This window comes from Rousettus aegyptiacus, unplaced genomic scaffold, assembly GCF_014176215.1.
Source record: "Rousettus aegyptiacus isolate mRouAeg1 unplaced genomic scaffold, mRouAeg1.p scaffold_m13_p_2, whole genome shotgun sequence".
Lineage (NCBI taxonomy): Eukaryota > Metazoa > Chordata > Mammalia > Chiroptera > Pteropodidae > Rousettus > Rousettus aegyptiacus.
The window spans coordinates 42,389,497-42,402,491 of record NW_023416295.1 but is presented as its reverse complement, the minus strand read 5'-3'; the positions used below and the strand labels follow the sequence as shown (position 1 = coordinate 42,402,491).

The 12,995-nt window shown below is 35.3% G+C and overlaps 1 protein-coding gene across 10 annotated transcripts in view; it reads right to left on the bottom strand.

Moving 5' to 3' along the window:
- Positions 1 to 10,313, bottom strand: part of TTN (titin) — a 265,304-nt gene extending 254,991 nt beyond the window's left edge. For 7 of the 10 annotated variants that reach the window (XM_036235759.1, XM_036235758.1, XM_036235760.1 and 4 more), the window contains exons 1-6: positions 10,087 to 10,307; positions 7,773 to 7,876; positions 5,353 to 5,556; positions 3,574 to 3,861; positions 2,999 to 3,084; positions 2,663 to 2,907 (exon numbers count right to left, since the gene is read on the bottom strand). In XM_036235759.1, coding sequence (XP_036091652.1) covers positions 2,663 to 2,907; positions 2,999 to 3,084; positions 3,574 to 3,861; positions 5,353 to 5,556; positions 7,773 to 7,863 — 914 coding nt within the window. In that variant the 5' untranslated portion in view covers positions 7,864 to 7,876; positions 10,087 to 10,307. Of the gene's footprint in view, positions 1 to 2,662; positions 2,908 to 2,998; positions 3,085 to 3,573; positions 3,862 to 5,352; positions 5,557 to 7,772; positions 7,877 to 10,086 lie in introns of all 10 variants that reach the window. The other 3 variants (XM_016152570.2, XM_016152571.2, XM_036235757.1) reach the window with 3 other exon arrangements.
- Positions 10,314 to 12,995: the final 2,682 nt, after the last annotated feature.

Sequence of the window (12,995 nt, the reverse complement as noted above, 5' to 3'; positions counted from 1 at the left end):
TTCTTGACAAAGGGTTTTTTTTTCTGGCAAAAATTAATTTACATTTTTTAAATGAAGTTCTAGTAAACTAAGCAGAGACTAGGGGAACATGTCTATATTTTGAAAGTGACTGCCTTGGAAATATAATAAAGACCAGCTTAGAATAATATAAGGTCTACACCAATTGAAAAAAAGCAAAGTGACATGTACTTTCAAGTTTCAACCTGTGCCTTTTTCTTGTTGTACCTAGTAAAGCAGGTTTAATTCAAAAAGAGTTAAAGACATGATTAGCATGACTTGAGTTTTTAGCAGCAGGTTGCAGATAGGCCCATAACTGTGAAAATCAATGTAATTTGAGTCATTTAGGGAAAGTGCTTATTTCTGCTCTTACAATAAAAAATAATCACCTGGTCACAGCTAGATACAATGCACCTTATTCAATGAAATATGTTTGCCTTACTCTACAACAAAAATCAAGGTTAAACCATGAGACATTTTAGGAAGTAACCTATCTTGGATAACTTTTATTTTCTCTACAAATTGGTATTTTTATTTCTTAATTATTTTAAAGCAAACTTGGGGGCTATGTAATTAGGATTATTATTAATGAACTCTCAGAACTGTTAAGACAGTCAACATGGTCCATGGAATTAGGGAACCTCTGTAATTCTAAATGACTCTTAGACTTAAATTTAAAATATGGTGGGGTAGTTATCTCCCCCAGAAATCACATTTGGCCTGTCTTGTGATTTCATGGTGTGCAGACGTGGGGTTAGCCTGACTCAGAGTATTTTTTATATTTGTTAGCTAAATATATTTTTAAAACTGAGGATTTTGTTCAAGACTTCATTTTAGTGTTTGCCAATACGTGTTTAATTTTTAATTAAGTGAACGATATAATAAAGATTGGAAAATGGCTTTTTTTTTTTTCATATATTTATTGGACATTTGCATTGCCTCTTGTGTGAAATGTTTGTCTTCTGCCATTTGTGTGTGTGTTGCTTGTTTTTTCCTTTAAAATTAATTTGTGGAAGCTTTTCGAAACATTTGGTTTATTCTTTGTTATAATGTTACAAACATTTCCCCCAGATCTACTGATTGCATTCTGCTTTTTTATGGGATTTTACCCAGCATCAATTTATAGAGTTGTGTAGATTATGCACTGTGTCTAGGTTTGTAGTGTCCACATTGTAGTCATTGTATATTTGTTATAACACTTTTATGACAGAGGCAATGATATATCTTGAGAAAGAGACACCTTTAAAATGTTTTCACAGATGCCTGTTTAGTTTAGCCATGACCTTGCTTTTGTCATACATAAGCTTTTTATTTTTATAGAGTTGAATCTGTAGATCTATTTTGAAGGGCTCTCCTCCATAAATTCTGCCCCAATTTTTTTTTTCATTGTTTTGGTTTTTATTTTTTAAGTTAGTTCTTTAGTCAAGCTGAGATTTATTTTGTAAATGGTTAATATTTATTTTCTTCCAAATTGATAGCTAATTGGGCCAGCATTCTTTATTGAGTAAAATATCCTATCCTCACTGAACTTAAAGTTCATTTTGATTAAAAATTAAATTTCCTGGGTACTTGAATTTACTTCTGGACTCTGTTCTGTTCCCCTGATGTATTTTTTTATCCATTTACCGATACCATATTGTTTTAATTATAGTAACTTCACAATAAGTTTGAATATTTTTTAGATCAACTGTCCACTTAACATTCTTCTTTTAAAATTTTTCTTAGTAGGGGAACTTTCTCTATATTTTAAAAATTGATTTAAATTGATCAAGAAACACTTTTTTGTTTGCTCCAAAGTTTGCACATTTTTTAGCTCACCATATTAAAAACTTCAATATGTTAAGCCAAATCCCAAAGTTTTAAATCTGCTATGGATTATTTACACTTGATTTTATAATTTCTGAGCCCTGATGATATATGCTTATTTTCTAAATATCTCTATATTAACCAAGCATGGAAATCCATTTTATTTTTAGATAAAATAACACAAGTATATGCAAAATATTTAGAAGATTTTACTTTTTATCAGAATATAAAAATATGTATGATTATTTTCTATTACAAGGTACTTTCAACTAATTATCTCATTAAATTCTCACAACACACCTTGAGATCATTCTTATTGTGATTCTCCTTAATTTACAAATGACACAACTAAGACCTTAAGCAAATTATTTAACTTCTTTTGCTTCAGTCACCTATATATAAAATTAGGAATAATAATTCTTAGAAGTTTTTGTGAAAATTTAATAAAACAATGTAAATAGAGTGCCAATTAAATGTCTAAAATAAGGTGGTCATTATATGCTAGTGACTAATTATTTTAATTGTTTTTCTAAATCATATTGGTAGCAAGTGATCAAGTTGATTGAATGTAGAGCTTCCAACCAATTCTGTGGTGTTCTCATTTCACTGTGCATTTTCTTGGCCCCTAAAGCCAATGTTTATTAAATGATATACAAATAAAAATTCAGAATTAGAGTTAGTAAAGTTCTCAAATTTACCTGTGGACAGTGAGAAATCGTGAAAATCATATTCAGTACCTTTTTGATTTACCTCCTTGATCACATGCTACATTTTTTATTGGTTAATCTATTGCTCTTCTTGTTGGATGAAACCCAATTCAAATATATATGATGACCAAATCTCTTTTATAAGGCTTTACCTGACGGGAGATGGGGTGGGTGCGCGGACGTGTCTGACCGGGGAAGGGGAGTGTCTTATTGGCGATGGGGACTGCTGTCGAGCCAACTGTGCTTTGGCAGTAATGGATGGTGGTGTGGGAGACCTCGACTTTGGCTTAGGAGGTATCCTGGGAGGTGTTTTATGCGGCAGCTGTTGCCCAGCGGCACCATCTATGACCATCTCAACTGTTGCAATTGATCTGGCATCAAAGTGGGCTTCTATCTTCTGTAAAAAATAAAAACAAAGCCCGTGTTGAGGAAGAAGTTGGTGAGGCAATAATCTGAAAGACTTGAAAACTGACAGTATAAAAAAATACCTTTTCAATTCGGGTTTGTCTTGTTTCTGATATCTGAGCAGTCGAAACAATTGTCTTTGTCTTTTTAGCGGGCACTACTTCTTCACCTGTAGGAAGGGAAAGATAAGCATTTAGGAGTGGATATAATGTCTCATTTTTAAAGGAATTATGTTAATTCTGATTGCAAAGTCAATAAAATCTTTTAGGTCCCAATAGAGGAAAATGCAGAAAGTTTTGGATTTTGTATGAATGTAAATTAGGTTTAAAAATAGAAAATTTATCATTACTAGATAAAAATTTATTTAGAACCATTTTTTTTCCCCAGAAAGTCCATTATTTGTCAATAACTTGAAAACGTAGTTGGCAATTAAAATACTTTCTAATTTCTAATCGGGCGGATAACCACAGATTGCTTAAATGATTGTGACCTTCTGCCTAGAATCCCAGAGACTTTTCTTTTTCAGGGTTTTAAAAAGCCAGCTTTGATTTCAGCTCATAGCATCACCAGTCCTCAGAGGAAAGGCAAGTGTACCCGGGACTCACTTTGTCCTAAATAAGCCCTTCCCTCTCCCTGTTCCTAAACCCCTGGCATGTACCTTGAACCAGCAATTCAGCAGTTGAAGTAGCTCTTCCAACGCTATTAGTGGCATTTACTGAATAGGTTCCGGAGTCTTCGGGGTATGCTTCTGCAATCAGTAAGCTGTAGAGGTCGCCTTCTTGTGAAATTTGAAAATCAAGGGAGCTCTGGATTTCAGCTCCATCCCGGTAGAACTTCACCACAGGTGTAGGGATTCCAGTCACTCTCACTTGGAGTCGCACTTGGCTTCCTTGTCTCACGGTCATGCTCTGCAGTCGTTGAGCGAAGTTAGGTGGTGCTGTCTCCGCTGTAGGCGGAGGAGAAAATCAGGACTGTCAGCCAGGGCGCTCCCAACAGGTTATTTTTAAACAATCACAGCTCTGATTCTAAAAACCAGACGCTGACTCCCTGAACCTAACATCCTTGACTGTCCTTGAACCCAGCTCATCCAGCAGATGACAGCAAGAATGGAGCCAGGAGATGACAGAAGGGAATCCTGTCGCCATATTTTATTTTACTTGCATTGTTTTGTTTAGCATTTCTAGACCACCATATTAAAAAAAAAAAAAATTAAAGAGAAAGCCTGGGTCTTGTTATAACATTTCTAGAGAATCTGTCTGGCACTTTCTCCCAACCTCACATCTAACACTGTATTAATATGTTAAGATAACTTTTCATATTTCAGTAAGTTGCATTAAATGAATTTCAATACTTGGTGTGATGGGTGCTCCTGTGACTTACAGAATCATTAAATTTTAATTTAATTACAAAAAACCCTAAATCTTTCCAACTTGATCACTATTCAAATAACCCAAATATTTACTTGCATTTAAAATGTGAATCCAAACAATGACATGATTTAATGTTCGTTATGCTGTGGAAAGGGGATTTTTATGGTTAATTATGTTGAAAGAAATTTTTTATGAGATAAATGTGAAGGGTGAATGGGATTAAGTTTGACATGTTTTTGAATAATAAACAACACCAGATGCTGTCAACCTTGTTGAATATATGTTAATATTTGTACCCGATGTTACCTGATGTGCCTTCTGTTTAGGTCAATTATAGCCATGTACTTGAACAATGCTAAAGGCATAGTCTATTGGATAAGTATATATAACATTATATAGTTTTGAAAGATATTGTTACGTAATGAGTAAAGAAATACAATTTTGTGTGTATCAGTGTCTTACCAGAAAGTAAAGGATGGAGAAAATGACAAAAGCCATGAAGATTGGTGATAACTTTTCCAGGGAAAAGTTTTCTAAGGATTCTTCCATTTGAATCATAAAGAAGTATTTGCCTTTTTCTGTGCATACTTACTGTGAAATACTTTTAGAAATTTAAAGTAAATGAAGATTATTAAACTTTATGGCCTCGACTAATGTTTCTGAAATGGGTTGTTTGTGGATCATTTGTGGCAGAATCACTTAGGTGTTTGTTAAAAGTGTGAATTCCTAGAGATATACATATTTCTTTAATAGGTTTATAAACAAAGCTCCAAGCAGTTATACTTGCTCAGAAAAATAATTTTTAATATTACCCTAATACACTTTTGTGTGTTTTATATGTGTGTAGAGGAACTTATTCTTAACTACTCTTGGGTTGTATTTTGAAAGAAAAATTAAATTCTAAAGGCAAACAACTTTGCTATCAATTTGGCCTCCAGTGTGCCTGTCTCTAGACTCCAGGGGCATCTGCTTGTGCTCATAGCTTTTTGTGGATCCCCTTCTCCATGTCCTGGAGATACCCTCTGGTGTGTGGGGGTCAGAAGACAGGCAGATCCCTTCCAGCCTACCTGTCACGAGAAGCTCAGCAGTACTAGTCGCTTGTCCAGATCCATTGGTGGCTCTCAGGGAGTATCTTCCACTGTTGGCTTTAGTCACGGCGGGGATCGTCAGTCTAGCGCGGCCATCGCTAAAGGAGATCTGCACGCCGGGCAGAGTGGAAGTGGAAATCACCTGGCCATCCCTAAACCAGCTCACCTCAGGAACTGGGAAACCTGGAGCACAAAGACAATTCATCTCTATGTTAGAATGGGGCATGGCAAAGTCCTCGGCACTGTCCTATTATGTTCACTGCCTTGTCCTAACCTGCAAAAGCTATCCAGAGTGTAAGGCTACTTAATTACAGTGAAAACTTGACAGTCCCACAATAAAAGTATAAATTTTCAGACCATTAGGAAGGTTTGTGGGTTCATGTAAAGGCCAGCACCTTCATTTTGCATGGGAGGAAACGGGCCCAAAGAGGCTCAATGATTTTTCCAACATCCCTTGGCTATCAGGGGCACACAGAGGACTAGAATTTCCATCTCTTGCCCTCCTGCTAAGAGCAATTTAATAGGCATCATTCAAATTATGAAAGGGATTTACAGAAGTGAAGAGCCAAGGAAACTTTGAAATAAAAAAGTGACTGTTGTCCTCTTCAAAAAGAAGTGAATAGCAAAAGCAGTGAAGGTACCTAAAAGTTCCGCCTAACAAGCACAAGAGGACACGTTCATCTCTCTCTCCCTCTGTGCTTTCAGGGATACTGTCTTCTTGTACTTGCTTGCCTTTCAAATGTGCAATCAATAGAAATGCCATACCATGGAGAGATAGGTTCTCACATAATAAGAGACAAAGCCAAATCTAGTCTTTTAGAACACCATGGTTTTGCTGGTAGAAAAGCCGAGTTCTCTTCTCCCATGATCAACTGTGGAGCTAAGAACTACATGTACGTGGTTTGATGTTTTAAGTATGTTAAAACTCTGTGCAGTCAGAAAACATGAGGTAAATTCAGAGCATGGTTTATTTCGCACTGGGATGAAAACTGGTGATCTACTCTTCAACTCAAGAGGTGAAGGTAACCAAAAGAAAGTTTATTTTGTTGTCCTTACATTAGCCAATCTCCTACTGTGGCCAAGGGAATAGTTTATTTGATTAATTCATGGGTATTAAGTATGTTCAGTAGTGTTTTTCTAAGAATTTACTAGCACATAGTGTGAAGGAACAAGAAGCTATAAAGAAGTCAGATTTCACTGCTCCACAAGCACGCAAAATTCCCACTAAATCCATATGTGTTCTGCTCAGTTCGGAAGTTACTGAGCCTTACAAGATAAATCAGTGAATTATTTGGATCTGTCAGAGTATATCATGCACGAGAAGAATTAAACTGGTGTCTATATACATATACAATAGAAAATGACGAATGATTATATACTTGTGCAATATAAAATAAAATGTTATCCAGTTATGTGTAAGATTGGTACATAAAATAGAAAACCAAAGAAAAGAGAAGAAAAATGGAAAACTTACTTTATATCTTTATTGTAAGTCATAAAATGAAAAAAGATGGACAATGTGCTTATAGAGGTAGATCAAGCATAATTTTCAGTTAATCCATATAATTTTATATGACCAGTTATGATACTGCAGAAAGAGACAATACTGATCCAATAATTTTGAGATTATTTACACAATATAGTTTGTAGATTAACCCCATTTTTTTTACAAGATGATAGGCCCCAGAAGTTATGCATTTTATGGAACCATTTCTAAACCGAGCTATGAAGAAAAAGAAGGATAAAAAGAAACAGAAGAATGTCCTTTTAAATAAAATTATAGGGTCATAATTTGTTTCTCTTTAATATATAGACCAGAGTGGCATATATTTTTTGTTATCATTTCAAAACGGTTTGAAAATCTTTTATTCACTAGATTCACTTAATAATGACTGAAAATAAAAGAATAAAATCACTGGAAGCTAGCTCATTAATGAAAGTTCTACTTCTGAGAAAAGTCAGTTCTATTGTTATTTTCCATATAAACAATAGAGGCTTAGGCATAGAGGAGGGTCAGCCCCAGGCTACCTGCTCAGCAGTTCTGTGCTGGCCCCTATTAAGCTTAAATTCTTGGCTTCTAGTCTGGCTCTGCAGCTGAACCCAAAAATAGAATGACCAAATCTCGTTCTACTTAACAGCCGATTCTGACAGTAATTTTAATCCAATGCTAATTATTTTGCATTTTGGAATTATAAATATGAATAAAACATTTTCCAGCCATTATATTGTCAGATTGTGTCAGTACACCGTGGAATAGTATATCCTTATAATGACCCTTCCATAGAGTTCGACCACTTTTACAAAGTGAAAGTAGGGCTTAAACGTGACATTAAGTCCTACAGCAAAGTTAGTTTATTGGGGAGGAGGCAAAGAAGCAGAGTGGTCTTGTGTGCGCTTACCACTAACGTGAGCCTCAAAGGTTGCGGCACTACCCTCCAGTACCACAACGCTTTGTAACGGCTGCTTAAACGTCGGCGCTTGAGTGGTCATCTTTTCAGGCACTCTGAAAAAGAAGAAAAAATAAATTAGAATGCTACAGCTAAGGGCTACGCTGGAGCTACTTTGTAATGACAAAGAAACACATCTTCCAAACAGATTGGCTCCATAGATCATCTGTGGGCCTAGCGTGATGGGCAGGCCTTCTCCTTTGTAGATTGATTTTGAACAGTTGGCCTCTGAGTTTACTTGAAGGCTAACGGAGTAGCAAGTGTAAGGCAAAAGGAAAAACAACTTAAGTAAGCAGAACAAAGAATGCACACTAGTGGTCAAAGAAGGAAATTCAGGTTTGTCAAAGTTGGTATCTGGGTTAGAGTTGGAGAAAAGGCAAGCCGGAGTAAGGTGGGTAGCTGAGGTGGGGGGATAAGAGTAATAAAAGAGATGTGTGGAAGTGTAAAATGAATCTTTGCATCAATTCAATGTTTGAGATACAATTATTAAAAAATATTTCTTTCCTCCCAATATTTTTCACTCACCATATCTATATTTATAAAGTCAACATAGATTCAGGTATTTTTACTCTAAGTAATCTGGGTGATTCCTTAAAAAGTCACTGAAACTAAAAATTTGAATTTCACAATTCCTTTTTTCCTAACTTGAAAAGTTCTGGCAAGTCTTGTCAAATACGCAAACCTTTTATAGAAAGCATTCAGTGCTTTCTATTTCTTAATATTTTTTCATAATGTAACTGCTCAATAAATGTTGCTACTGCTGAAGCAAATATTCAGGAAAATTTAAATTTAAGTAAGTAGGTCAAAATTTATTGTAGATCTGAAAAATAATGCTGACTCGAGTTCTTAATAAGGAACAATGTATGAACTCTTAAAAATGGAAGGCTAGCATGAAATGTAGATAAAGTGAAAAGATCTATGTTTTCATTACATAAATATTCAAAATCAAAAAAATAAATATGAAATTTGCAGTTAGTACTTTGTCTATCAGTTTCAGAGAGATTGTGTGAAGAATATTCTGATGCATAAGTACCTTATTATTTAATGTGACTATTCCACTATCCTGATATAAAAGCAGATTCTCAATTGTCAATATCTTCACTACTACTTTTCATAAAATTCTCTGTTCATTAAAAGGTTTTGGAGCGATAATCTTTCTAGTGCTAATTCTGTACCTTATTGTAACTTAGTTGAAAGAAAATGAAACCAGAATTCTGAGACAATAAAATTTATATTTGGAAAATTCAAATAATATACAAAAGTTTTTTTTGTGAAACTTTTGTCAAAAACTCTTTATCGTAGCATACCTTCAGGACAAATGACTTTTTGTGTCTAATTTTTTCCGTTTACAAACTAATGCATCTTCTAAAAGATGTATCCTTTTACACCATGTATGTATTACAGATCTATGCATTTATGATCATTGGCAATCAGTAGCCTAATTCCAGCCAGATGGGAAATCGAAGTGTACTTAGAAATAGAAAGTCTATAAGACATTATTTCTTACTCTTCTTAGCATCAACATTTATCTCAAATCACATAATTTGATTGTCAGTTAAACTGAAATACATAATGAAATTCTGAGTATTCTAGAAAATAATCGTACAGATTTGTCCCCCAAATTTCTAAAAAATATATTGCAATTAGTTGGCTTAACTTAGTCTTTTATTGTCTAGGTAAAATTTGTTGCTTTAGCACTTGCTCTTCAGAGGCCTTTGTCTAATTAGGACAGAAAGTATGCATCTAAAATGTCATGCTCCCAAAATAAACTCTCCAGCATTGACTGACAGCAAGCAAGTGTTCTGTCACTGTCCTGCAACTGATAGCTCAGCAGTTGATTCCCTTAAAAAGTCATCAGGGTGTAGCTGATACCACATGCATTTATCAGAGCTATTCCTGGTGTGTCTCACTTATCACTGAGTAGTATAACCTTGAACATTTTGGACAGGCAAAAAGAGTCTATAAAAGAAGCAAACATTTCAATCACCATTTTGGACCTCACTTTAACACTTTTAGAATATTAGGTACATTTAAGCAGTGTGAATCATTAACTGTGCTGACCTGTTAAAGCATTACACTTCATAAAGAAAAATAGCCATATACTTTAAAACAGAATTTAACAAGCAAATTTAAATAATAGATTGGCACCAGCAACGTGTAGTTATGCAAACACCTCCACATAGACAGTAGCATAAAGATAAGCAGGAACTAGAAATCGATCTGCAAGGGATTCGACTGTTAAAAAAAAAAAAAAAATGCTGCTCACCTGATTTCTCAAGAGTGCCCAAAAAGGGTGGGACTAAGCCCAAGGTTGCTTGCTGAAACGACGTCCTATCTAGAGTTGGTTTGTTCGACCATCTCTGACATGAATTGGTGAGCCTCTAAACTTAAAAACAAAACTACACAGTCAGGACTGTGTAGTTTTGCTTTTCTGTGCAATCCCTACACCCGAGGCGAGGCTGGGAATGCGCGACTGCTCAAGAACCAGGGTCTGGCCCTGCCCTTATATTTGCCAGATCTGCTGACAGTCCCACATCCTTAGGGCAGAGCCCTGGGTGATTGGTTCTCTTAGGAAAGCATGATGGAAGAGGGACCTATTTGGTCGTGTCACATACCACCTGTTCTTCTGATTGGCAGTGCTAAATTTAGCACTTCAAAAGAGGCTTTACCAAGGAAATAGAACTGTATTTAAAGAATAACCGCTTTGAGGCTTACAGAAGAGCATTTGTTTCTCATGTTAAAATCTGAAAACACAGGTCTGAGGAGAATTTGTGACAATAGAAGACTTGTGGGCAGTCATAAAATAGCCCCAAATCTTAGGTCTCTGTCCTATGAGTCAGGCCCCATTTCTGTCCCCTTCTCCCATAAAACCAACCAAATGGACCTGTCAATCATGACAGCAGATGAGGGAGTTTATCTCATACATACATAAGACCTCACCTTCTTTGAAGAATCAGTGGCTGTAAACCTTAGCATTGCAGAGAGCTCTTTTGTACTATCAACATTCTCCAGAATCCACTCTTACTTTGGGAAGAGTTATGCTACTGTTAATGAGCTAAGTGTTAATGCAGCCCTGCAAAAAATACTGTTGAAAGGCCAGATAAAATCTCTGCTTAGATTTACTCTATACAATATAATGATTTCACTTTTGTCAGATTTCATTTTTTTGTGTGTGTGGCATAAATATTTACAAATATACATGCACTGATGAGTAGCCAAGTCTTGCACTTAAACTATCTATAGGATTCTTTATCCAGGCACATGAAGGCTGCTTTGCTAATCTCTGGAATTTGCTGTTACTAATAGGAAGTGGTTAGAAGATGATATAGTTGCTATTTTAGGACTGAATTTAATTTCAAGCAAGAGATATTTCAAATACAAAAGAACATACTAAAAGATCTTTATAACAGTTCAACTGAGAGATTTGTAAGACTTCACTTAGAGGGAAGAAACTTGTCTTGTTGATAATGAAAAGAAACTTTTCTTAATAAAACAGCCTAAAAATTTTAAATTTAAGTTAAATTTATTTATGCCTGTAATAAAAATGCTCCCTGTTGTGGAAGAACTTGGTCATGCATTAGACTTTTCAACTTCCTGAGTATTTTATAATTTGCAATTATTTGTATAACGATTAATTAATTAACATTTAACAGAGCTAAAATATACTAGATGACTGATGTAGTTCAGTTATATAGACAAGATGATGCCATGTATTTATTTGAACACTTGTTTCCTTTACTTAAGCAGTGATATCTGTATTGGTAACATCATTTTTCTACCCGTAGACTCTATCTGCCACATCCCATGTGATCTCCTTTATTCGAACATAACTAGTTTCATGGTATATATCTTAAAAATTATTCCCAATTAGAGACTCCTGTTATAAGCAACCTGCCAGTCATATCATATGACAAATTTTGTATGATCATTCTGATTCGAAGTGTTACCAATTGGCTATTTATTTAAGATGTGTTCGTGTGTGTATTTGTGCGTGTGTGTACATGTGATGTATGGTGTGTGTGTGTGTGTGTGTGTGTGTGTGTGTGTGTGTGTGTGTTTAGATTCATTTGGCCAAATGTGAAATAAATTAATGCCTTGTTGCATTTGTTGGAACCAAGGTCAAACCACTTTAATCTTATGGGAACTAGAGGGAATGAGTGAATAGACTCTTGAACTAGTATCATCGTGACCTGGTACAACACGAGAGCCAGGGCAATGGACCATTTTAATGGACGTGATAAGGTCAAATATCTGTCTTCCTAAGTTGCTTGTCTAGGTACTGTTCTTGGACATTTCTAGACGTTGTAGTATTGTTAAGATCCTTGTCTTTTGGCATTTATATCCTTATATGGCATTCAGAGTTAAGACAGGAAGAAAAAAAGAAGGAGAGAAGAAAGGAGACAGGCAGGCAGGAAGGAAGGAAGGAAGGAAGAAAGGAAGGAAGGAGTTAGTAAGTAACTAATATACTACTTTGGAAATAGGCTGTATTATTGGATTAGTAAATAATAATGGACAATATAGGATAACATGGTAAAGAATTAGTTTTAAAATGAGTGTGCCATCATTGGAAATGGTAATCTAGCCCAGTGGAAACCAAATATTACCAAGATTTGGGAAGTTTGCTGATGCAGTAAGATCTTAATTTACCATCCTAACAGTGGGAGGAGTCCCATAGATAATCCAAAACAGCTGATAATTCAAATATAAGGCCTGCTTAGTTTTGGAATCCATGGTGTGATTCTCCTTTTCAGCATTAAGCATATGCTCAGTGTTGAACACTGTGCTAAATTATGATTCTAGATTGTGTTATCACCTATTGACATGGGATTGTGCTAGAAGATGGCTAGACAGTGGTGGCCAAAGTGGTGGCCAATATGGTTCTTTCACTTTTAGAAATGTGGTCCACATAAACTTCTAGTAAATTCTCAGTAATCTATGACTGAGACCTACACTAGAATATATGTAAAACTCAGGCAGTAACTCCATCCGCACAGTTGTTGTTGTTAGATTTTGTTTATACTACACAAACCATTTACCAAAGGGAAGGACATACTGGAGCTATTTTAGAAATGGGTACAGTTTTTAAGGCTAATGCAAGAGTCCTTTCTGAGAAAGAAGAGTAAAATTTATGTGTCTTACAATTTATTAAAAAATTTTTTATGCATTCTTACTGTG